This window comes from Anolis sagrei, chromosome 2, assembly GCF_037176765.1.
Source record: "Anolis sagrei isolate rAnoSag1 chromosome 2, rAnoSag1.mat, whole genome shotgun sequence".
Classification (NCBI taxonomy): Eukaryota; Metazoa; Chordata; class Lepidosauria; order Squamata; family Dactyloidae; genus Anolis; species Anolis sagrei.
In genome coordinates, this window is record NC_090022.1 from 6487491 (window position 1) to 6511826 (window position 24336).

The window sequence follows — 24336 nt, forward strand, 5'->3', positions numbered from 1 at the left end:
ATGGCCCACGAGGTCTCTTCCAACTCTTTGATTCTGTGATTCTATCTATGATTCTTGGGGGCCTTCCTTGCTTTTTTTTGCTGCTTGGTTGTTTTACTGATGTGTTGTTGGGCTTGGCCTCATGTAAGCCGCCCCGAGTCCCCTTGGGGAGATGGTGGCGGCGGGGTATCCATAAAGTTTAATCATCATCATCATCATTATTATTATTATTGCCCCTCATCTTGCCTCTTTCTGGCACCAAGCCTGTCTTGGAGAAAGGGGGCATTGCAACAATGCCCCCTTTCTTTCTTCCCTCCTCCTCCCCCAGGCTCCTCTTCCTCCCACTCCCTGCGCTATTTCTGCACTGCTGTCTCTGATCCTGGCCAGCAGGCACCACAGTTTTTCTCCGTGGGCTACGTGGACGGCCAGCAGTTTGTTTCCTATGATGCCAAAGCCAAGAGGTGCATTCCTACTGTCCCCTGGATACGCAAGGTGGAGAAGGAGGACCCTCATTACTGGGAGCGGAACAGCCAGCATGTCCGGAATTCTGAGCTGACCTTCCTAGTGGACCTGGGGATTGTGGCCGGGTACTACAACCGGAGCGGAGGTGAGTGGAAGGGAAGGAAGGGGCACCTGCTCCCCTCATCACAATCATTCTTCCTCTCAGAAAGAGGGAGTGGAAAGCAAAGGTGGGTGAGATTGAGGGCCTTCTCACCCTGGAGCATTTTCCCACTTTGATCCACTTTCAATGCCGTGACTGCCTCCTGCAGAATTCTGGGGCTTGTAGTTTATTGAGGGGCCTTTAAACTGCTCATCCAGCAAACCCCTGGGCCGCCCTCAACTACAAGCCCCAGAATTCTGCAGGAGGCAGTCACAGCATGCAAAATGGATTGAAGAGGGGAAATGCTCAAGGGTGAGGAGGCCCAAAGAAAAGGTAAGTGGGCAGAAGGATCTCCCTTGGCAGCTCCATCCTGGGTTGCCCCCCACTTCCACCAAAGAAACCTCTAGGCCAGTGGTTCTCAACCTGTGGGTCCCCAGGTCTTTTGGCCTACAACTCTCAAGCCCCTTCCACACAGCTCTAGAATATCAAGGCAGAAAATCCCACAATATCTGCTTTGTACTGCATTTTCTGAGTATTCAGATAATGTGGGATATTCTTCTGCCATGAGATCTGGGATATAGAGCTCTGTGGAAGGGCCGCCAGAAATCCCAGCCAGTTTACCAGCTGTTAGGATTTCTGGGAGTTGAAAGCCAAACATCTGGGGACACACGGGTTGAGAACCACTGCTCTAGAGGAAGGTCTGGGAGAATAACATTATTATTATTATTATTATTATTATTATTATTATTTCGTTATAGTACTTCTATTCCACCCTTCTCATCCTGAAGGGGACTCAGCTAATATCACAGCACACATATACGGAAAACATTCAATGCCAATTATATAGTGACAAGGCAGACAACAGATAGAGTATATATTGGCTTTTTCTCGTAATTCAGCATTTTTGGAGGCTGTGCTCAGTTCTGGCCACAGGGGGGTGCTGTTGCTCCATCAGATTCCAATCATTCCAAAGTGGACTTGTCTGCCTTTGTTAATGGCCTTCTCTTGTCTCCCTCCTTCCCTTCTGGGGGTCTCTTCCAGGGACTCACACCTGGCAGTGGATGGTTGGTTGTGAGCTGAGAGACGGAAGCAAAGGAGGGTATGAGCAGTATGCCTATGACGGGCAGGACTACATCAGCTTTGACAAGGAGACCCTCACCTGGACAGCAGTCGATGTCCCAGCCCAGAACAGCAAGAGGAAGTGGGAGGCTGATCCTGCCATTGCCCGGTACTGGAAGGCCTACCTGGAGGATGAATGCATTGGGTGGCTGCAGAGATACCTGGAGTATGGGAAGGAGACCCTGCTGAGGACAGGTGAAGGGAGTCTCATGAAAGCCATGATGGGGGTGGGGAGGGAGAGGAGGGCTGCAGGGGCTTCATCTACTTTTCATACCCCACATTTTGTATGTCAATGGAAGGAAGGCAGGCACTCCAGGCAGAAAAGGGAGGTTGGGAGCCTGGACTGTTCCTCTTCAGCCTTTGCAACAAGGGTGGGGGGGGGGGGGGCATCTTGGAAGACTTCCCCAGATTTGGAAAGAGGCATTCATTCCATGTGTTCCTTGCAGGAGGCTGGATCCTGTTTCAGATGAAGCAGCCTCCCAACACTGAGCCTCCTTTCCCCTTTCAGCCTGAACTGATACGGTCCACCCTCTCCGCCTTTCTCCTCAATGGGCAAATCCTGCCAGAAAGTAAAACAGGAGCACCCCATAAGAGAGAAGGGGAGGAAAGAGGGAATGTGGCAGCACCTCATTTAAGACCAACTAGGATTTATTTTAGCTAGCACTTTCATGAACCCAGTCTTTCACATAAAGTGCAGATATGTATTAAAATATCAGGTTATAAAGCATATTCATGCAGGGTTGCTGTAGGTTTTCTCGGACTGTATGGCCATCTTCTAGAGGCATTCTCTCCTGATGTTTTGCCTTCATCTATGGCAAGCATCCCCAGAGGTAGTGAGGATGCCGTTTATTTATGCAGTTGTGGGAATGCTTTGATATCACCCTCGACCAGTGTTTCTCAACTTTCCCACTGCCGTGACCCCTCAATACAGTCCCTCATGTTGTGGTGACCCACTAACCATAACATTATGTTTGTTGCTACTTCATAACTAATTTTGCTACTGTTATGAATTGTGATGGAAATATCTGATATGCAGGGTGTATTTTCATTCCCTGGACCAAATTTGGCACAAATTTCCTGGATACTAGTGGGGTGGGGTAGGGGTGAGAGATTGATTTTGTCATTTGGGAGTTGTAGTTGATTGGATTTATAGTTCACCTAGAAAGAGCATTCTGAACTCCACCAACAATGGAATTGAACCAAACTTGGCACACAGAACTCCCATGACCAACAGAAAACATTGGAAGGGTTTGGTGGGCATTGACCTTGAGTTTTGGAGTTGTAGTTGACTTACATCCAGAGAGCACTGTGGACACAAACAATGAAAGATCTAGACCAAACTTGGCACGAATCCTCCATATGCTCAAATATGAACACAGATGGAGTTTGGGGGAAATAGACCTTGATCTTTGGGAGTTGTAGTAGCTGGGATTTATAGTTCACCTACAATCAATGAGCATTCTGAACTCCACCAACCGTGGAATTGGGCCAAAATTTCCCACACAGAACCCCCATGACTGACAGAAAATACTGTGTTTTCTGATGGTCTTTGGTGACCACTTTGACACCCCCTCGTGAGCCCCCACAGATGTCCCAACGCCCAGAATGAGAAACTTTGCTTGACTGCATTTGAAGAAGTAGTTTTACATCCCTGAAAAGTAATTCTAAAATAAAAACCAGTTACTCTTAAATCTGTGGCCAGGTTCCTCTCTTTCTCCCCATCCCTTCCTCCTAATGGAGATGCTGCAAGAGACTAGGGCAGCCACTTTTGTGGGAACGTCTTCCAAGTGATCAGAGTGGTTGGATTTACTGGGCAGGGAAGGTCAGGCCGAAGTGGAGAGAGGGACTCCTGACCTGACTCTTCTGGAGCTGAAGAGAAGCGCCCTGGGACTTGTAATATTCTGAAAGCTTCTTAGAATGAATCTGAGCATGTAAAGAGTGTCATTTCCTTTCAGATGGAGACAGCTTTTCAGGCCCCATAAGAACATGGTGCCCCCAAGCATGGCCTTATTGTCCAAAATCCACCCAATGGAAAATAGCAAGGCCACAGACTCTTAATTTTCCTTTGGGCTTTCCACCCTGAGACCCAGGAGTTCCTGTGCTGTGGTTGGGATTTGTCAAAGCATCTCAAGGTGCCTGCGAATCCTCTTCTTTGACAGGATTTTTTTTTAAATAATGGGGGCAAATACTGGATATATGGGTTAACTTGCTTACCTGAAACTGGAACATTCACTTTTCCCATCATTTGGAAAGGCCCTGTGCTTACTCTGATGTCACCTTTGCAGAGGTGCCAGAAGTGAAGGTGACACGCAAGGTGGCATATGATGGCATGGAGACCTTGATCTGTCGGGTGGGGGGCTTCTACCCCAAGGAGATTGACATCACCTGGACAAAGGATGGGGAGGTGTGGATGCAGGATACCTACCATGGCCTGGTGTCCCCCAACTCGGATGGGACTTACTACACTTGGAGGAGTGTCACGGTGGACCCCAAGGAGAGGGAACGCTACAAATGCCATGTGGAGCATGATGGGCTTCCGAACCCTGTGGACGTGGCCTGGGAGGAGCCTGGTGAGTCAATTGAGGGAAGGAGGGAGGTTGTTGGAGGGGCAAAGGGGCAACCCCTCCCCACCGAGGCATCATCTGTAGCACCATGGGATCTCTCATTAAAATCTAGTTGTATAGTTTTCAACACCAGTGTTTCCCTCCCTGCAATTGCCTTGTGGGCTATCCATTCCCATCTCTTATTCTGTGCAGACTAGTTGGACTCTTTCTGCTTTTAATCCTGAAAGGCTATGATGACAAATCTGTAAAAGTTGAAATTACGAATCTGACATCAAAAGCCAACAACTAAACTTTATTATTTTACTCTGTGTGTCTTTCTTAGAGTATTTATTCTTGAAGCCATTTGCAAATCATTACTTCCTCTTCTGCAAACCCTGATAGATGGTCACGGGATCTGGTCTGTTCATTGAATGTACACAAATGTACACTTTTTTAAAGCCTTGGTCTCCATAAACTCCCCAGTTCTTTGGCTATCTACAACTTGCTCAATAAAGGGTTTGCTTGGCTGATTTCCTCGTAATTCTTTTGTTCTTTCCCATTTCAACTTCAGCCTCCGACTTGGGGCTCATCATGGGGTGTCTCCTGGGGGTTCTCCTCCTCATCGCTGTGATGGCTGGGATTGCTGTCTATTTCAGTGAGTAAATTCTGAATTGATTTCTTTGTGGGGAGAGGCAATCTGTGGTTTTGGGGAATAGATTTTCCCCTCTTGGGGATCCTATTCTTGACGGGAAAGTTCAGCTTAGCCAACAACTTGGAGGCCTCTCAACCTCATTTTCTCAGCCACATCATGAGGTTGAGTCCTTTTCCATTGCCTGGGGACACTTCCCCATCTCTGCTAATGTCTCCTGTAGGAAGTCTGGGAGCCTTGCTCAGAAGAAATTGGAGAAACCCTTTAGAAAGAGGAGGAGGAGGAGGGTGTGAGGTCTCCTTCATCAGAGAGTGAGATTGTCTTGACCTTTGAAGGTCAGCTTTAACGCCCTGATTCTGTCTCTGCAGAAAAACATCAAGGTGGGTACTCAGTAGCTGCACGTGAGTGTTGCTTCTCCATTACATGTTTACTCCAGATGAATGAAGCGTGGGGGGGGGGGGGGGTGTATGCAAAGCCATGGCCTAACAGAAAGGAGCAAAGAAAGGAGAGATATTTCACCGAGAAGGGCGGTTGCAGAAGTCAGCTTCATGTTCACTTTCTGGATCAAGTTCACATTATGAAGTTCTTCTAGAAGGGCGGCCGGGGGGGGGGGGGGTGTCAGACAAGGTCTTGAACACTCTATATCAGTGTTTCTCAACCTGGGGGTCGGGACCCCTGAGGGGGTCGCGAAGGGGTGTCAGAGGGGTCGCCAGAGACCATCAGAAAACACAGTATTTTCTGTTGGTCATGGGGGTTCTGTGTGGGAAGTTTGGCCCAATTCTATCATTAGTGGGGTTCAGAACGCTCCTTGATTGTAGGTGAACTATAAATCTCAGTATCTACAACTCCCAAATGTCAAAGTCTATTTTCCCCAAACCCCATCAGTGTTCACATTTGGGCATATTGAGTATCTGTGCCACGTTTGGTCCAGATCCATCATTGTTTGAGCCCACAGTGCTCTCTGGATGTAGGTGAACTACAACTCCCAAATTCAAGGTTAGTGCCCACCAAACCCTTCCAGTATTTTCTGTTGATCATGGGAGTTCTCTGTGCCAACTTTGGTTCAATTCCATTGTTGGTGGGGTTCAGAATGCTCTTTGTTTACATGTTAACTATAAATCCCAGCAACTACAACTCCCAAATGACAAAATCAATCCCCCGCCAACCCCATCAGTATTCAAATTTGGGCATACCGGGTATTTATGCCAAATTTGCTCCAGTGAATGAAAATACATCCTGCAGATCATCATTTACATGGCAGTTCATAATGTTAGTAGGGTTATGGTTGGGGGTCACCACAACATGAGGAACTGTATTAAGGGGTCGCGGCATTAGAAAGGTTAGAACTGCATGGTTGTATTAATATACATAGATTCATGCTTACATACGCATATGTACATATATTTGTTTATCCACACACTTATATACACAAAAATGCACCTTCTGGAATGTTAGGATGACCTGAGAACTCTCTGATCCACGGAACTGATCCACCTGTCCTTTGTTTCCGTTTCAGGAAGTGACCAAGGAACCAACAGCTCTGGGACAGGTAAGTGTTAAGGGATTCCCAACTCCAAGAGTACAAACGTTTGAAAGTCAAAAAGAGATTTGACCCCCACGTTTCCCCACTCCTTTATCTCCCAACCTTGTGCCGACTATCAGGTGGGTGAAAGGGAAGCCCTCCCTCGCCTCTCTGGACTGTCCCACGGTCCCATGGAGAGCAATGGAGCCCCTGATGGTGCAGTGGGTTAAACCCCTGTGCCAGCAGGACTGAAGACTAACAGGTCATAGGTTCGAATCCAGGGAGAGTACGGATGAGCTCCCTCTGTCAGCTCCAGCTCCTCATGCAGGGACACGAGAGAAGCCTCCCACAAGGATAGTAGCACATCAAAAATCTCTGGGCAACATCCTTGCAGACGCCCAATTCTCTCACACCAAAACTGATTTGCAATTTTTCAAGTCGCTTCTGACACGACAAAGAAAAAATTGAGAGCAATGGCCCTGTCCTGGAGACTGAAAGGCACAGCCTGGCTCACTCCTGGCTCCTCGGAGGCAAAGAGTGCCTGGACTCTGGAATTGCAGACCCAGAAACCACTGTGTATGGCATGAGGCCTGCCAGTGAAGGCACAGCCCATTGCAGAGCTTGGCCAACTCCCATCAAAGATCATGGACCCCCTTTGCTTCAGTCCCCAGACCTCTGGTCTCTTCCCTCCTTGCAGGCCCGTAGCCAGGATTTCATTTCGGGGGGGGGGCTAAAAAAATTTCAGGGGGGGGTTCAGGGGGGCTGAGTTTCGGGGGGAGCTGAGTCTGAGTGAAAGAGGGTCTAGCCTAGCAAACCTTTTGTATCATTACCCGAATACCCCCATGCATATGGGATATATAGAGTATGGTGATCAGATCATGATATGTATAAACATAACAGTTTAAATAATGCACCAGTAAGGCCTTTTCGCGAACCACCATGAGAATTTAAGGGGGGGGGGGGCTGAAGCCTCCCGAGCCCCCCCCCCCCCCCCCCCGGCTACATGCCTGCCTCCTTGGAATGTCATCTCCGTTCTGAAGGAGAGAGTGACTCAGTTTCCCTTCTGTCTTCTTCCAGGGACTGCGGTGCCCATCTAGCAACCACAAAGCAGGTAAATGGCAGCAGGAGGAGACAGGATCAAAAGAAAGGGGTAGGAATCTCAAAACCCACCTCTTATTTGGGGGCAACTCCCCCAACTCCATGCAGAAATTGACCGGGGGGGGGGGGAGTTTCAGAGGGAGACGTAGGGTGCTGTGTTAGAGTTGCATTTGTGATAGAGACACACCCCCATTCACACAGAATATATGTCCTTGGGCACTGCATTTGCACATAAAATTAGTACTAGAGGCAGAACGACCATGGGAAGAATAGGGATGGGGCTGTACAATAGAAAAACAGAATAGAAACATAGAATTTGAGGAGTCCACAAGGGTCATCTAGTCCAACCCTATGCGTAAAACCCTCCAGAGGAAGAGACTCCACCATGCTCCCAGGCAGCGCTTTCTACTGCAGAACGACTCTTATAGAATCATAGAATCATAGAATCATAGAGTTGGAAGAGACCTCATGGGCCATCCAGTCCAACCCCATTCTGCCAAGAAGCAGGAATATTGCATTCAAATCACCCCTGACAAATGGCCATCCAGCCTCTGCTTAAAAGCCTCCAAAGAAGGAGCCTCCACCACACTCCGAGGCAGAGAGTTCCACTGGAAGAACATCAGGAAGTTCTTCCTAATGTTCAGATGGAATCTCCTCTCTTGTAGTTTGAAGCCATTGTTCCGCGTCCTAGTCTCCAGGGAAGCAGAAAACAAGCTTGCTCCCTCCTCCTTGTGGCGTCCTCTCACATATTTATACATGGCTATCATATCTCCTCTCAGCCTTCTCTTCTTCAGGCTAAACATGCCCAGTTCCCTAAGCCGCTCCTCATAGGGCTTGTTCTCCAGACCCTTGATCATTTTAGTCGCCCTCCTCTGGACACATTCCAGCTTGTCAATATCTCTCTTGAATTGTGGTGCCCAGAATTGGACACAATATTCCAGATGTGGTCTAACCAAAGCAGAATAGAGGGGTAGCATTACTTCCTTAGATCTAGACACTATGCTCCTATTGATGCAGGCCAAAATCCCATTGGCTTTTTTTGCCGCCACATCACATTGTTGGCTCATGTTTAACTTGTTGTCCACGAGGACTCCAAGATCTTTTTCACACGTACTGCTCTCGAGCCAGGCGTCCCCCATTCTGTATCTTTGCATTTCATTTTTCCTGCCAAAGTGGAGTATCTTGCATTTGTCACTGTTGAACTTCATTTTGTTAGTTTTGGCCCATCTCTCTAATCTGTCCTGCTCCTGTCCTCTGGACTATTGGCTATCCCTCCCAATTTGGTGTCGTCTGCAAACTTGATGATCATGCCTTCTAGCCCTTCATCTAAGTCATTAATAAAGATGTTGAACAGGACCGGGCCCAGGACGGAACCCTGCGGCACTCCGCTCGTCACTTCTTTCCAAGATGAAGAGGAAGCATTAGTGAGCACTCTCTGTGTTCGTCCACTTAACCAATTACAGATCCACCTCACCGTAGTTTTGCCTAGCCCACATTGGACTAGTTTCCTTGCCAGAAGGTCATGGGGGACCTTGTCGAAGGCCTTACTGAAATCCAGGTACGCTACATCCACGGCATTCCCCGCATCTACCCAGCTTGTAGCTCTATCAAAGAAAGAGATCAGATGAGTCTGGCATGACTTGTTTTTGATAAATCCTTGTTGACTATTAGCAATGACTGCATTTGTTTCTAAGTGTTTGCAGACCACTTCCTTAACAATCTTTTCCAGAATCTTGCCCGGTATCGACGTGAGGCTGACCGGATGGTAGTTGTTTGGGTCATCCTTTTTTCCCTTCTTGAAGATTGGGACCACATTGGCCCTCCTCCAATCTGCTGGAACTTCTTCCATTCTCCAAGAACTCTCAAAGATGGTTGCCAATGGTTCCGAAATGACTTCCGCTAGTTCCTTCAATACTCTGGGGTGTAGTTGATCTGGCCCTAGGGACTTGAACTCATTAAGAGCGGCCAGGTATTCCTGGACGACTTCTTTCCCAATTTGGGGTTGGATGTCCTCCAATCCCTCATCCACTCCATCTTGCTGAGGTTGAAGACTCTCTTTTTGTGAGAAGACCGAGGCAAAGAAGGCATTAAGTAGTTCTGCCTTTTCCCTTTCCCCTGTCAGCATTGCCCCATCTTCTCCTCGAAGAGGTCCTATCGCCTCCTTGTTTTTCCTTTTTCTACTGACATAAGAATAGAAGCCCTTTTTATTGTTTTTAATGTCCCTGGCAAGTCTGAGCTCGTTTTTTGCTTTAGCTTTGCGGACCTTTTCCCTACAGGTGTTGGCTATTTGTTTTCATTCTTCTTTGGTGATTTCTCCCTTTTTCCACTTCTTGTGCATGTCTCTTTTGTGTCTTAGCACAGTTAGAAGTTCTTTGGACATCCATTCTGGCTTCTTTGCACTTTGCACTTTATGGTCAAGATGTTCTTCCTAATGGGTTGTTGCAGGTTTTTTGGGGCTCTATGGCCATGTTCTAGAGGCATTCTCTCCTGACATTTCGCCTGCATCTATGGCAAGCATCCTCAGAGGTAGTGACCTCACTACCTCTCAGGATGCTTGCCATAGATGCAGGTGAAACATCGGGAGAGAATGCCTCTAGAACATGGCCATAGAGCCAGAAAAACCTACAACAACCCAGTGATTCCGGCCATGAAAGCCTTCGACAGTTCTTCCTATAATGTTCAGGTGGAATTTCCTTTCCTGCCATTTGAATCAATGGCTCTGTGTCCTAGTCTTTGGAGCATCAGGCAACAAGCTTGCCCTCTTCTCAGTGGACATCCTTTCAAACACTTCAACATGGCTCTCCTGCCCCCTTCTTTCCGCCTTCTTTTCTTCAAGTGAAACATACCCCTTACTTAACAGTTATGCAAATGTGAAATGTCACGACCAGGAAAGAGAGGCTTTGACGAAGTTAAGAAAAACACTCCAAACCCTTCAAGAGATGACTTACTTCTTCCAAACTGGACCCAGAAAATACCTTTTCCTTTTCCTTGCTGTCAGTTTCCTTACAATTTCCTTGTTTGTCTTTCCTCAGCATGAGTGACAGGTCTGCCTTGGAGGAGGAGAGAGGAAGAGTGACAGCCCAGTCTCAGCACCTGATCTTCACTGCCTTGTCACCTGACCAGCTGATAAGAATATTTTTCATTGGAAAGAGCTGGGCCTGAAATGACTTTTTTGCAGGAATATTGCATTTGGGGATGCATTTTGCTCCTGAAAGGATGAGCTTAAGTTCTTCATCTGATTCTTTAAAAAGTAGTTCATTGATAACTACGTAGAAACTAAACTGATCTACTCTCCATAAGAGGAAAGTAATCCCTCTGGCATAAATGTGAAATGCCTGCAGTCTTGCTGGTGACTTACAAGTGAATGTGTCTCCCTCTGGATGGAGTTGGGGGGCTGTTCCTGTTCCTTTATGCCCCTCAGAGCCTGTCCAGCCTGGAGGGGCCACTGCTGCTCTTCTTCATGGGCAGAATGAGTCTGAAGAGAGAGAGGCAACCAGGGAAGGGGAGGAGAGAGGAAGGAAAGGAAACCCATGCTCCTCCACCTGGGAGAGAGGACAGGGTGCCCGTTTGCCTTCCCCTGAATCCCTGGCCGGGAAACCTCCCCACCCGCAGCCTCTCTGCTCCAGGCTAACTTTGGGCTTCTTCTCTCAAAAGTGGAGAGAAAGAGGAGAATGTGCTTCTGCCCAGAGATAAGAAGCCTTCTTCAGAGTGTGTCTCTGTTGAGGAAAGGAGTGTCAACAGGGAGGAGGGAGCAAGCTTGTTTTCTGCTGCTCTGGAGACTAGGACACAATGGAACAATGGCTTCAAACTACAAGAAAGGAGATTCCATCTGAACACGAGGAAGAACTTCCTGACTGTGAGAGCCGTTCAGCAGTGGAACTCTCTGCCCTGGAATGTGGTGGAGGCTCCATCTTTGGAAGCTTTTAAACAGAGGCTGGAAGGCCATCTGTCAGGGGTGCTTTGAATGCAATATACCTGCTTCTTGGCAGATTGGGGTTGTACTGGATGGCCCAGGAGGTCTCTTCCAACTCTAGGATTCTAGGATTCTAAAGACTGTAAAGAGATCCCTTTGCTAAACTTATTTGAATGAGTGGAAAAAAGGGGATTGTATGTTCTTTTATAAGTATGAACATGGTTGGCAAAGGCCAGAGAGGGCTGTGTGCTGTTTGCAAGAAAAACATGGAAGCATTGAAAGCAACTTTTCACATTCTCTGCTTTGCCGGATGAAAGGCACAAACCTTCCCTTCTTGTTTACCAAAGAAAAGGGGTCTGCTGGGAAATTTTTGAAAAGGAGGCCCAATTCCCCCGTTCTGGAGGGATAGAAATACTGTGTATTTCATGATGGATTGTTTATTGAATGTTACTCAGATTAAAGGAAAAAGAGGAGAATAAACTGTAAATTTCCAAGATTTCCCTGGAATAAGACAATGAAACTGTTTTTGTCTGTGTGTCTCTCTCATTGGTTCTGCATAGGGAAGAAAAGGGGGTGTTTGGGAGTTTTCTGTGGGCGGGATTGGGGAGTGAGAAGATGTGACCCATCCTGGATGGCAAGGGGCCCACATGTATGTTACGAAGGAGGGGGTTAGTAAAATGTCTGCCCTCGGAGGCTGGGAAGGTGAACTGGGAAAAGGATTTTTCTGATCAAACTACAGCAGAGTCTCGCTTATCCAACATAAACGGGCCAGCAGAATACGGGATCAATAAAAATGTCAGATAATACGGAGTCTCCTACTGTTCTCCACCCGACATGGTGCTAGACACCTAGAATACTAACAACAGGGATTCAAAAAGTTAAAGCAAGGCAACACCTTCGGGCTAGAGAGTTCCAGCAGGAAGTGCCCGGATGCGGAAGAGGAGCGTGGAAATCACAGAGGGAAGGAGGGAGGGTGCTTCTTCCGGTCCTGCCTCTTGTCCCCCTTTCTTTCTTTCTTTCTTCCTCCTCCTCCTCCTCCTCTTGCCTTTTTCGCTTCTTGGGAATGGGGAGAGAGCTGAGGAGCACTCCTTTAGTTAAAGGGGAAATGCTGGAGGAAAAGGGGGTGTCGGATAAGAGTGTCAGATAAGACAGAATGTCGGATAAGCCAAGGCCGGATAAGCGAGACTCTACTGTATAAGGGAGGAGCAACTGATACTACTAACAATGTGAGGAGAGAGGGAAAATATGCAAGATATTGTTGCCCCAATCCAAATGGGAGTCCCTTGCAGTCATCACAAAGCAATGTGCCTGCACATGTGATGCTTTGCATATTCTTCCAGAAATCTATGGGACGCTGATGATGAAAGAATGATTCATTTTTAAATGGAGAGGGAGAGCAAAGCCAGGCAACCCCCCAGGGACAGGCTCCGACTTGAGGCCAAGCTTGGCTTTCAAGGCCTCAAAGGGCTGCATCTGGGCTCAGGGACACTCCTTTTCTGGGAAATCAGGCCAGAGGGAGGAAGCACCTGTTCTCCGCCTGGACACTAGAGGGCGCCAGAGCCTCACTGTCACAGCCCCCTTTCTGCCAAGAGAGGATTTGGGGGATGTAGTCCTTTCAAGAGAAATCAAGCTCGTCAAAGATCTGGAAAAGCTGGGTGTATTTATCTTGGAGAAGTGCCCCAATCCCTATTTTCAACTATCTCAAAGGGTGTCAGGGAAAAAAGAGGGTGGAGGAAGTTTGGTTTCAGCTATGTTCAGTCGCTTCTGACTCTTGGTGACTTTCTGGATCATCCCACGCCAGAGCTCCCAGTCGGTCGTCACCATCCCCAGCTCCTTCAAGGTCAATCCAGTCACTTCAAAGATATCATCCACCCACCTTGCCTTTGGTCAGCCCCTCTTCCTTTTTCCTTCCATTTTCCCCATTATCATTCTCTTCTCCAAGCTTTCCTTTCTTCTCATGATGTGGCCAAAGGACTTCATCTTTGCCTCTGATATCCTTCCCTCCAATGAGCAGTTGGGCTTTATTTCCTGGAGGATGGACTGGTTGGATCTTCTCGCGGTCCAAGGCACTCTCAGAATTTTCCTCCAACACCACAGTTCGAAAGTGCCTCTCATCCTTTGCGCAGCCTTCCTTCTGGTCCAGCTCCCACATCCATAGCTTTCTATGGGGAATACCATTGCTTCGACTATGCGGACCTTTGTTACCAGTGTGATACATCTAGAACTACGCATAAAACACAATCCAGATTGGAAACAAGACAAAAACAGGAATAAATGTGTAAATATAATAATAATAATAACCTTTATTTATACCCCGCCACCATCTCCTCCAACGGGGATTCAGAGCGGCTTACATGGGGCCAAGCCCGAACAACAAATTACAATACAAAAAATACAAATTGCAGTAAAATAAACAACATAACAATAAAGTATAAAACATCAAAGAAAGCATATAAACAACATACACAAAACATAGAAACCAAACATAATGACAGAGAGCGGGCCTCAGGTACATACAATTATTTAAAAACACAGGGTGAGATAAAGGGGCAGAACTGTGTGTAAGGGAGAGACAGAGAAGTAAACAAACCTTCATATAAGGGGGGGGGGGAGAACTCCTGGGACAAGAACGTTGAGGGAGCAAAAGCATAAAATGATGTGAATACTCTCCGAAAGCACAATGGCAGAGCCAGGTCTTGAGACTCCTTTTAAAGGTTTCTAAAGTAGAGGCTTTCCTCTATATAAGAGACATATCCCATGTTTACACTTTTATTCCTATTTTTGTCCTGTTTTCAACCTGCATTGTGTTTCATTCCCTGCCCTGAGTCCCATGACTGAGGGAAAGAGCCTTCTCCGCTGTGGCCCCACAATGCTGGCATTCATTGCCCAGTGAGATTAGGCAAGGCCCCACTCGAAGCCGCCTTCAAGGAGGATCTCAGGACCTGGCTTTTCCGTGGCGCTTTTGGAGAGTGACCCTACATCTCCTTTTGTTCGCTCCCCCCAAATGTCTGTCCCCACACCACCCTTCCCCCTCCCTGTTTGAAGGCCTCTCTCCACTCCTCCATTTCCCAATGAGTTTCCCCCTCACAAATATTTCCATTTCATTTCTATCTCATCCTGAGTTTCTATCATTTTACATTGTACATGCTCATCGTGACTGATTTATCTATTACGTATTTTGCACTGTTTTATTGTCTTCTTGTTGTTGCCATTTCCGACTCTTCGTGACTTCATGGACCAGGCCACGCCAGAGCTCCCTGTCGGCCGTCACCACCCCCAGCTCCTTCAAGGTCAATCTAGTCCCTTCAAGGATGCCATCCATCCACCTTGCCCTTGGTCGGCCCCTCTTCCTTTTGCCTTCCCTTTTCCCCAGCATCATTGTCTTCTCTAAGCTTTCCTGTCTTCTCATGATGTGGCCAAAGGACTTCATCTTGGCCCCTAATATCCTTCTCTCCAATGAGCAGTCAGGCTTTCTTTCTTGAAGTATGAACTGGTTGGATCTTCTCACTGTATTCTTACGTCTTATTTATGTGATTGTGATGTTCATTCTGTGTTTTGATATTATTCTGTTGTAATGCACGGCTGGGCTTGGCCTCATGTAAGCTGCCCCGAGTCCCCTTTGGGAAGATGGTGGCAGGGTATAAATAAAGATTATTTATTTATTTATTTATTTATTTATTTACATTATTTCTATCCTGCCCATATCAGCCCGAAGGCAACTCAGGACGGTTATTATTATTATTGGAAGGCCAGCTTGATATCCATGAGTGAAAGAAGAACAATCATTGTCTTCCTCTCTAGAGACATTTCCAAGGGTTTCGGCCATGGGCTTCTTCTTCTTCTTGGTCTCTTTTGGTGTTTCATTGAGTTCTCCAGAGCCGGGAAGGGGGAGGTTTTGGATTGCCCTGCCCAGCATCCACAGCAGGGAAGAAGAGGGGCAGAGGGAGTGAGGGGCAGACAGATGGAGGGGAGGGAGGGGGGAACTCCTTGCCACGGGAGCACCCTCCCCTCCCCTCCTGGTTGCCATGGAGACACACCCCCTCCCACCCTCAGCAGAGAAAAGCAGAACAAAAGAGATCTTTGGCGGAGGCGGCATTTCTGCTGCTTTCCTGCAACTTGAGGAGCCCTATGAGGAGCGGCTTAAAGAGCTGGGCATGTTTAGCCTGGAGAAAGTAACGCTGACAGGAGACATGATGAGGGCCGTGGATAAGTATGGGAGAGGAAGTCATAGGGAGGAGGGAGCAAACCTGTTTTCTGCTGCCCTGGAGACAATGGCTTCAAAGTACAGGAAAGGAGATTCCCCTTGAACATGAGGAAGAATTTCCTGACTGTGTTCAGCAGTGGAACTCTCTGCCCCGGAGTGTGGTGGAAGCTCCTTTTTGGAGGCTTTTAAGCAGGAGCTGGATGGCCATCTGTCGGGGTGCTTTGAAGGCAGGCCCGTAGCCAGGATTTCATTTCGGGGGGGGGGGCTGAATTTTTTTCAGGGGGGGTTTCGGGAGGGGCTGAGTTTCGGGGGGGGGGGGGCTGAGTCTGAGTGAAAGAGGGTCTAGCCTAGCAAACCTTTTGTATCATTACCCCAATACCCCCATGCATATGGGATATATTGAGCATGGTGATCAGATCATGATAGGAATAAACATAACAGTTTAAATAATGCACCAGGAAGGCCTTTTCGCGGACCACCATCAGAATTTCAGGAAGGGGCTTCAGCCCCCAAGCCCCCCATCCCCTGGCTACATGCCTGTTTGAAGGTGATTTTCCTCCTTCTTGGCAGAATGGGGTGGGACTGAATGGCCCACAAGGCCTCTTCCGACTCTAGAATTCTATGACTTCGGGGTCCTGGGATTTCTCCAAGTCTTCCCCAAAGCCCCTCTCCCCCGCCCCCCTCCTGCCTTCCTTCCCAGGGGATTCCCGAAAGAGCTTGGGCTCCGCTCACTTTCTCTTTCCCTTTCCAGCCTGTTGTCCGCCCGCGGCCGGGCTTCTGCCCAGCACCCGGTGACGACACGGGATTTCTCTTTTTCGATTGGCCGATCCCTTCCCTTTGGGCCAATCCTGGCCCTGCTCCCTGGCAGAGCTCGGCTGGACTGCGAGGAGAGAGAAGCGCTCTTTCCTCGCTCCGGAGTTTGGCCGAAAGAGAGAGAGAGAAGGAAAAAGAGAAGGGGAGAGAGAGATGGCCGCTTCCCGGGGCGCCCCTTCCTTCCCCCTGCTCCCCGTCCTCCTGCTGGGCTGCGCGGCCTTCCTGGCGGGGAGGGGGTCCGGTGAGTGGAGGTGAAGGAGTGTCTGGAGGGAAGGGCTGTCTTCCTCTTGAGCTTCAATGCGTTCAAGCCCAGGGTCCTGGAGGGAAGCCCTGCCCTGCCCTGCCTGCCTTCCTTTCTTGTGGGGCGGGGAGGGGGGAGGGGCCCCTTCCCTTCCTGGCGGGGATTGTCATGCGGAGGGGGCGGAAGGCTCCCAGGCATTTCTTTCCCATGAGGAAGCCACACTCGGGACCCTCTTTTGAGCCCTTGATTGCTTTTGGAAAGCCATGCCCCCGTGACCCCTCTTCTGGACTTCTTCTGGCAGCAAGCCTGCCCTCTTGTGCATAACCCTAACGCCTCCTTCCCCCCCCCCTTCTCCCTCCTCCCCAGGCGCTTCCTCCTCCCCCCATTCCTTGCGCTATGTCTTCACTGCTGTCTCTGAGCCTGGCCAGAAGGTGCCCCAGTTTTTCCATGTGGGCTACGTGGACGACCAGCCGTTTGTTCACTACAACGCCAGCACAAGGAGGTATCTTCCCACAGTCCCCTGGGTCAGAGAAGTGGACAAGGAGGAGCCTCAGTACTGGGAGTGGAACAGCCAGCGTGCGCGGAATGCTGAGCTGATCTTCCAAGTGAACCTGAAGACTGCGGCCCGGTACTACAACCAGAGCGGAGGTGAGTGGAAGGGAAGGAGGGGGCACCTGCTCCCCTCATCACAATCATTCTTCTTCTCAGAAAGAGGGAGTGGAAAACAGAGGTTGCTGAGATTTGTAAGGGCCTCCTCACCCCTCAGCGTTTTCCCCCTTTGACCCACTTTCAATGCCGGGACTGCCTCCTGCAGAATTCTGGAGCTTGGAGTTGAAGGAGGGAGGGGCCTTTAAACTGCTCACCCAGAGAAGCCCTGGCCCTCCCTCAACTACAATCCCCAGAATTCAGCAGGAGGCAGTCACAGCATTGAAAGTGGATTGAAGGGGGAAATGCTCAAGGGTGAAGAAGCCCACAGAAAAGGCAAGTGGGGGGGGGGGGGTGCAGCAAGGGAAGACATGTTTTCCTTGGCAGCTCCATCCTGGAAGAGGGAGGAGCAGCACTGGCTTGCCACCCCTTCCCCACCTCCACCAAAGACACCTCTAGAGCATTGATTCTCAACCTGTGGGTCCCCAGGTCTTTTGGCCTACAACTCCCAGGGCCCTTCCACACAGCCCTATATCCCAGAATATCAAGGAGGAAAATCCCACAATATCTGCTTTGAACTGGGTTATCTGACTATTTGGATAATGTGGAATGTTCTGCCTTAAGATCTGGGATATAGGGCTCGGTGGAAGGGCACCCAGAAACCCCAGCCAGTTTACCAGCTGTTAGGATTTCTGGGAGCTGAAGGCCAAAACACCTGGGGACACACAGGTTGAGAACCATTGCTGTAGAGGAAGGTCCCCCAGAGGCTGGGAGAGTAACATTATTATTCTTTTATTTAGTTGTAGTACTTCTATTCCACTCTTCTCATCCCGAAGGGGACTCAGGGTCGATCACAGAACACATATACAGCATTCAATGTTGATTATACAGTGACAAGGCAAACAACAGATAGTATATATTGGCTTCTTCTCATCATTCAGCATTTTTGGAGTCTGTGCTCAGTTCTGGCCACAAACAGAAACATCTTCATGTTTTAGTAAATGATGCTCACAGAAATTGGGGTCCAGGAATGAAACAAAGCCCATTGTCATGATTTTCCATTACATTTGTTCAAATTGTGGAGAATCCACACAGGCACACCCCTCCAACCCGCCCCCCAACAATACAATGCAGTTTTTATGTGGTTAAAATCAATAGATGTTAAAGTACAAGAAAGCCTGCTTATTTATTTATTTATTTATTTAATTTGTTTTTTTGTTTTTTTTAAATCTTTATTAAGTTTTGTAGAATACATCGAAAGTGGGGGAATAATAAAAGAAGATAGAAAAGTAGGAAAAATAAAGAATTAAGAGGAGAGAAGAAAAAAAAGGGGGGGGGAGAGTGGAGGAGAGTAATATCCGATATTAAATATTATATTAATATTAATATTAATATTAAATATTAATTAATATTTAATTAATTTGTTGACTGCCTCTCTATCCTGCCCTTCTCACCCCAAAGGGGGCTCAGGACTGCTCACAACAAAGCCTCAATTCGATGCCATAGATATATACATAAAATAAAACTGCATATACATTAAAATCACATAATTAAGATATATGAAGCTTAAAAACATTTTTTTTCCTTGAGTCAGGAGCAACTTGAGAACTCGCAAGTCGCTTCTGGTGTGAGAGAATTAGCCGTCTGCAAGGACATTGCCCAGGGGATGCCTGGATGATGTTTTCCCATCCTTGTGGGTGGCTTCTCTCATGTCCCCGCATAGGGAGCTGGAACTGACAGAGGGGGCTCATCCGCACTCTCCCTGAATTTAAACATCCGACCTGTCAGTCTTCAGTCCTGCCGGCACAAGGGTTTAACTCATTCAGCTACAGAGGGCTCCTGGAAAACAATTACTTATAATCAACACAATTAAAAACAATTCCTTATAATCAACACAAAGCAACAGCATATTCCAGGAGCCATTCCGGTTGTTACTTGCATTATTCATTATTGGCAGGGGTTGGGGTGCAGTGTCTTGCTAAAGTGGCAAAACCAAACATTTTTAAATAAAAGCTTTTTTTTAACCTAAGGCCCAACTCTGTAGGAATCCAGGTCTTCCAGCACAACTTCCAGTAGAAAGTGAGACCACAGAGTACCTGTGGAGGACCTGGAGATTCCTAGAGAGGCCATGAGGGTTGTTTAAAAAATAATAATGCCCCATGTTTGTTTTCTCAGCCTTTAAGAAAAAGAGAAAAGTGTATTTTTGCATGCTGGAAATCAGACTTTTCTCCCATGTGACTATTGAGTTTCAAGTCATTCTGACAGATGGTGGAGTTGTAGTGAAGTGTTGAAATAACACATTGAATTCTTAGTTCATGAAAATAGAAGAGTTGTGAACTTCCATAAACATTTGGGAGAAATGTGGGAGAGAGACATCCGATTCCGGCCATTCCAAAGTGGACTTGTCTGCCTTTGTTAATGGCCTTCTCTCATCTCTCCCCTTCCTTTCTGGGGGTCTCTTCCAGGGTCTCACACCTGGCAGTTGATGTACGGCTGTGAGCTGAGGAGAGACGGGAGCAAAGGAGGGTATCGGCAGTTCGCCTATGACGGGAGGGACTACATCAGCCTGGACAAGGAGACCCTCACCTGGACGGCAGCCGATGTCCCAGCCCAGATCACCAAGAGGAAGTGGGAGGCTGAACGGGTCATTGCTCAGCGTAACAAGGCCTACCTGGAGGAGGAGTGCATTGGGTGGCTGAATAGACACCTGGAGTATGGCAAGGAGACCCTGCTGAGGACAGGTGAAGAGAGTCTCATGAAAACCATGGCGGGGGTGGGGGTGGGAGAGGAGAACTGCAGTGGCTTCATCTCCTCCTCATCCCCACACTCTTATCTTTCACTGGAAGGCAGGCAGGCACTCCAGGCAGGAAAGGGATGGTGGGAGTCTGGACGGTTCCACTTCAGCCTTTGCAGCAAGGAGGGGAGGGGGGCATCTTGGAAGACTTACCCAGATTTGGAAAGAAACATGGCAGAAGGAGGCTTCATTCCATGTGTCCCTTGCAGGAGACTGGATCCTGTTTCAGATGAAGCAGCCTCCCAACATGGAGCCTCCTTTCCCCTTTCAGCCTGAAGGGAGACAGTCCACCCTCTCTGCCTTTCTCCTCAATGGGCAAATCCTGCCAGAAACTGAAATAGCAGCACCCCATAAGAGAGAAGGGGAGGAAAGGGGGAATGTGGCAGCACCTCATTTAAGACCAACTAGACTTTAGTCTAGCCAGCATTTCATGCAAGTGAACCCAGTGCTTCAGATGAAGTGCAGAATGGTATTAAAATGTCAGGTTATAAAGCATATTTATGCAGTTGTGGGAATGCTGTAATATCACTCTAGGTCAGTGTTTCTCCCCCTTCCTAATGCCGCGACCCCTTAATACAGTTTATCACGTTGTGCTGACCCCCAACCAGAAATTTTTTTTTTTGCTTCTTCAAAACTGTCATTTTGCTGCTGTTATGAATCATAATGTAAATATCTGATATGCAGAATGTATTTTCATTCACTGGACCACATTTGGCCCAAATTTGAATACTGGTGGGGTTGAAGAGGGATTGGTTTTGTCATTTGGGATTTGTAGTTGCTGCGATTTATAGTTCACCTACAATCAAAGAACATTCTGAACTCCACCAAGGATGGAATTGAACCAAACTTGGCACACAGAACTCCCACAGCCAACAGAAAACACTCGAAGAGTTTGGTGGGCATTGATTTTGAGTTTTGGAGTTTTAGTTCACCAACATCCAGATAGCACTGTGGCCTCAAACAACTATGGTTCTGGACCAAACTTGGCACAAATAATCAATATGCCCAAATGTGAACACTGGTGGAGTTTGGGGAAAATAGACCTTGACATTTGGGAGTTGTAGTTGCTGGGATTTATAGTTCACCTACAATTAAAGAACATTCTGAACTCCACCAACGTTAGAATTGGGCCAAACTTCCCACACAGAACTCCCATGACTGACAGAAAGTACTGTGTTTTCTGATGGTCTTTGGTGACCTCTCAGACACCCCATCCCCAGGGGTCCTGGCCCCCAGGTTGAGAAACGCTGCTGTCTTGCATTTGAAGAAGTAGTTTTGCATCCCTGGAAACACACTCTAAATTAAAAACCAGGTAATCTTAAATCTGTGGCCAGGTTCCTCTCTTTCTCCCTTCCTCCTCATTGCGTTGCTTCAAGAGACTAGCACAGCCACTTTTGTGGAGACATCTCCCAAGTGAACAGAGTGGATAGATTTCCTTGGAAGGAAAGGTCAGACGGAAGTGGAGAGAGGATTCCTGACCTGAATCTTCTGGAGGTGAAGAGAAGAGCCCCGGGACTGTTTGTATTTGGAAAATGTCTTAGAATGTATCTGACCATGTGCAGAGTGCTAGACCCTTTCCTATGGAGAGAGTTTGCAGAACCCATAAGAACATGGTGCCCCTGAGCATGGCCTTATTGCCCAAAATCCACCCAATGGAAAATAGCAAGCCATGGACTCTAATTTTTCTCCGGGCCAGAACCAACCAGAAAATAATTTTTGTTGCTTCTTCATAACTGTCATTTTGATGCTGTTATGAATCATAATGTAAATATCTGATATGCAGAATGTATTTTTGCTCACTGGACCAAATTTGGCCCAAATTTGAATACCCTGAGACCCAGGAGTTCCTGTGCTGTGGTTAGGATTTTTCAAAGCATTTCAAGGTGCTTGTGAATCCTCTTCTTTGACAGGATTTTTTTAAATAATAGGGGGCAAATACTGAATATAAGGGGCAACTTGCTTCCCTGAAACTGGAGCATTCACTTTTCCCATCATTTGGAAAGGCCCCGTGCTTATTCTCATGTCATCTTTGCAGAGGCGCCAGAAGTGATGGTGACACGCAAGGCGGACTATGATGGGATGGAGACCTTGATCTGCCGGGTGGGGGGCTTCTACCCCAAGGAGATTGACATCACCTGGACAAAGGATGGGGAGGTCTGGATGCAGGATACCTACCATGGCCTGGTGTCCCCCAACTCGGATGGGACATACTACACTTGGTGGAGTGTCATGGTGGACCCTGAGGAGAGGGAACGCTACAAATGCCACGTGGAGCATGATGGGCTTCTGAAACCTGTGGATGTGGCCTGGGAGGAGCCTGGTGAGTCATTGGAGGGAAGGTTTTGGGAGGGACAAAAGGGCCCCCACTCCCATGTACCATCCATAGCACTACAGAGTCTGCCATGAAAGCCCGTTGTATAGTTGTTAGCATCATCTGTACCCTGAGTTTTTTGACAAATCGCTAATTGCTGCATCAGATTTAACACAAGGAAAAGGGAATGGCAGTGCAGGAGAGATATGAAATCAAGTACATCTGGCTGTCATTCCCTTCCTCAGAGGCCAAAGCAAAGGCATTTGGGACATGGAGGGGGGCCTCTCTCCAGCCACGGGGGCCAAGGCATAATGGAGCTGTGTCTGGAAATACCCACGCCCAGCTTTACAAACCCTGACAGAGGATCATGGGAGCTGGGCTGTTCCCTGAATACACACTTTAGCTTTGGACCCCATGAACTCCCCAGTTCTTTTTTTCCTCATCTACACATTGCTCCATAAAGGGTTTGACTTGAGGATTTCCTTTTAATTATTGCATTCTTCCCTGTTTCACCTTCAGCCTCCAACCTGTGGATGATCATTGTATGTGTCATCGTGGGTGTTCTCATTGTCTTGGTCATTGGGATTGCTGTGTATTTCAGTGAGTAAATTCTGACTGTATTTCCTTGTGGGGGGAAAACAATCTATAGTTATGGGGAGAATCTCATTATTGTGTTGAAGAATTCTCCCTGATCGCCCACCTGAATGTTCAGCTTAACCAACCATTTGGAGGCTGGACTACATTTCCGCCCTCTTCTCAGGCCATGTCATGAGCTTGAGTCTCATCCTGTTGTCTGAGGATGCTTTCCCATTTCTGTAATGTCTTTCCTAAAAAGCTGGGAAGGAATGGGAGAAACCCTGTGAGGAGAGGAGGAGGAGGAGGGTGGGTGGGTGGTCTTCTCCCTCAACGAATGAGATGGTGTTGATCTCTAATTATCAGCTTTAACTCCCTGATTCTTTCTCTGCAGAAAAACGACAAAATGGCTTCAAAGCAGTTTCAGGTGAGTTTCGCCTCTCCCGTTGCAGGTTTATTCCAGATGGATGAGGCAAAAGGTAGTTGAATTGAGGGATGTGCTCCTATGTCTCCAAGGGTTTAAGCCAATGAGACAGTTTTTTTGACCGAAGGAGTCAAATGGAAATGACTTTTGCTGACTTTCTGTTGTGGAAGGGAGACTTCCTCTTCATAGGGGTTTATGGCTTCCAGGCCTTAGATCATTTTGGTTGTCCTTCTTTGGACACATAGAAGTCAAAATCTTGTCCAAGGTTGACGTACATGGTCTTCCGCTTGTTTATGGCTCTAAGGCACACCATCAATTTGCGTTCATTATTGTAGTTATACTCATTTTTCATCTATTTTCCTGTTCAGGGCTCAAGGTGGTTTCCAACAGATTTTAAACAATATAGGAGAAGAATTCACACAATCTGAACCTTTAAATGATGAAACTCTCAAAATTCAAAACTATTATTTACAGCATTTATATTCCGCCCTTCTCACCCCGCAGGGGACTCAGGGTGGATTACAATGTATACATATATGGCAAACATTCAATGTCAATTTTGACATACAACATATACAGACATAGACAGAGGCTATTTAACTTTTTCTGGCCACCAGGGGAGCTGTCGCTTTCATCGTCCATCTGCGACACTGATGAAGTACTTCTGCATTCCCCGCACACTTTTTTGCTGGAGTTTTTTTGCTGGAGTCTTTTTATGACCTCATGAATTAGTTAATTTAGCCTCCCCACACTTAAAGGTGGTCCCTAATTTTCCTACTTGACAGATGCAACTGTCTTTCGGGTTGCAAAGGTCGACAACAGGCTACACAACTAGATGAATACCTTGAATTCCTGATGGTCATTTAAAAGGGAGCAAAGCCCAGAAAAGAAATAGAAAATGCAGCAC

At 47.6% G+C, this 24336-nt stretch overlaps 2 protein-coding genes and 1 long non-coding RNA gene across 9 annotated transcripts in view; all 3 read left to right on the plus strand.

Annotated features, from left to right (window-relative positions):
* LOC132769747 (major histocompatibility complex class I-related gene protein-like) overlaps positions 1-5221 on the plus strand; it is a 240081-nt gene extending 234860 nt beyond the window's left edge. Inside the window, exons 1-5 of the mRNA XM_067465441.1 lie at positions 507-586; positions 1622-1894; positions 3985-4269; positions 4814-4897; positions 5115-5221. Of these exons, the coding sequence (XP_067321542.1) occupies positions 1642-1894; positions 3985-4269; positions 4814-4897; positions 5115-5206 (714 nt within the window). The 5' untranslated portion in view covers positions 507-586; positions 1622-1641 and the 3' untranslated portion in view covers positions 5207-5221. Of the gene's footprint in view, positions 587-1621; positions 1895-3984; positions 4270-4813; positions 4898-5114 lie in introns of the transcript that reaches the window.
* Positions 1-24336, plus strand: part of LOC132765344 (patr class I histocompatibility antigen, B-1 alpha chain-like) — a 71684-nt gene that overhangs the window by 16144 nt on the left and 31204 nt on the right. For 5 of the 7 annotated variants that reach the window (XR_010909386.1, XM_067465432.1, XM_067465433.1 and 2 more), the window contains exons 1-6: positions 16484-16682; positions 17049-17330; positions 19793-20068; positions 22157-22437; positions 22936-23032; positions 23400-23432. Coding sequence is in view for 6 of the 7 variants with exons in the window: in XM_067465432.1 (XP_067321533.1) it covers positions 16595-16682; positions 17049-17330; positions 19793-20068; positions 22157-22437; positions 22936-23032; positions 23400-23432 (1057 nt within the window). In the remaining variant the exon portion in view is untranslated. Of the gene's footprint in view, positions 1-16483; positions 16683-17048; positions 17331-19792; positions 20069-22156; positions 22442-22935; positions 23033-23399; positions 23433-24336 lie in introns of those variants that run through there. The other 2 variants (XM_067465434.1, XM_067465436.1) reach the window with 2 other exon arrangements.
* On the plus strand, positions 6405-12193 carry LOC137096361 (uncharacterized). Its single transcript, XR_010909395.1, has 3 exons — positions 6405-6440; positions 7491-7524; positions 10544-12193. It is a non-coding gene; the product is annotated as an uncharacterized lncRNA (long non-coding RNA).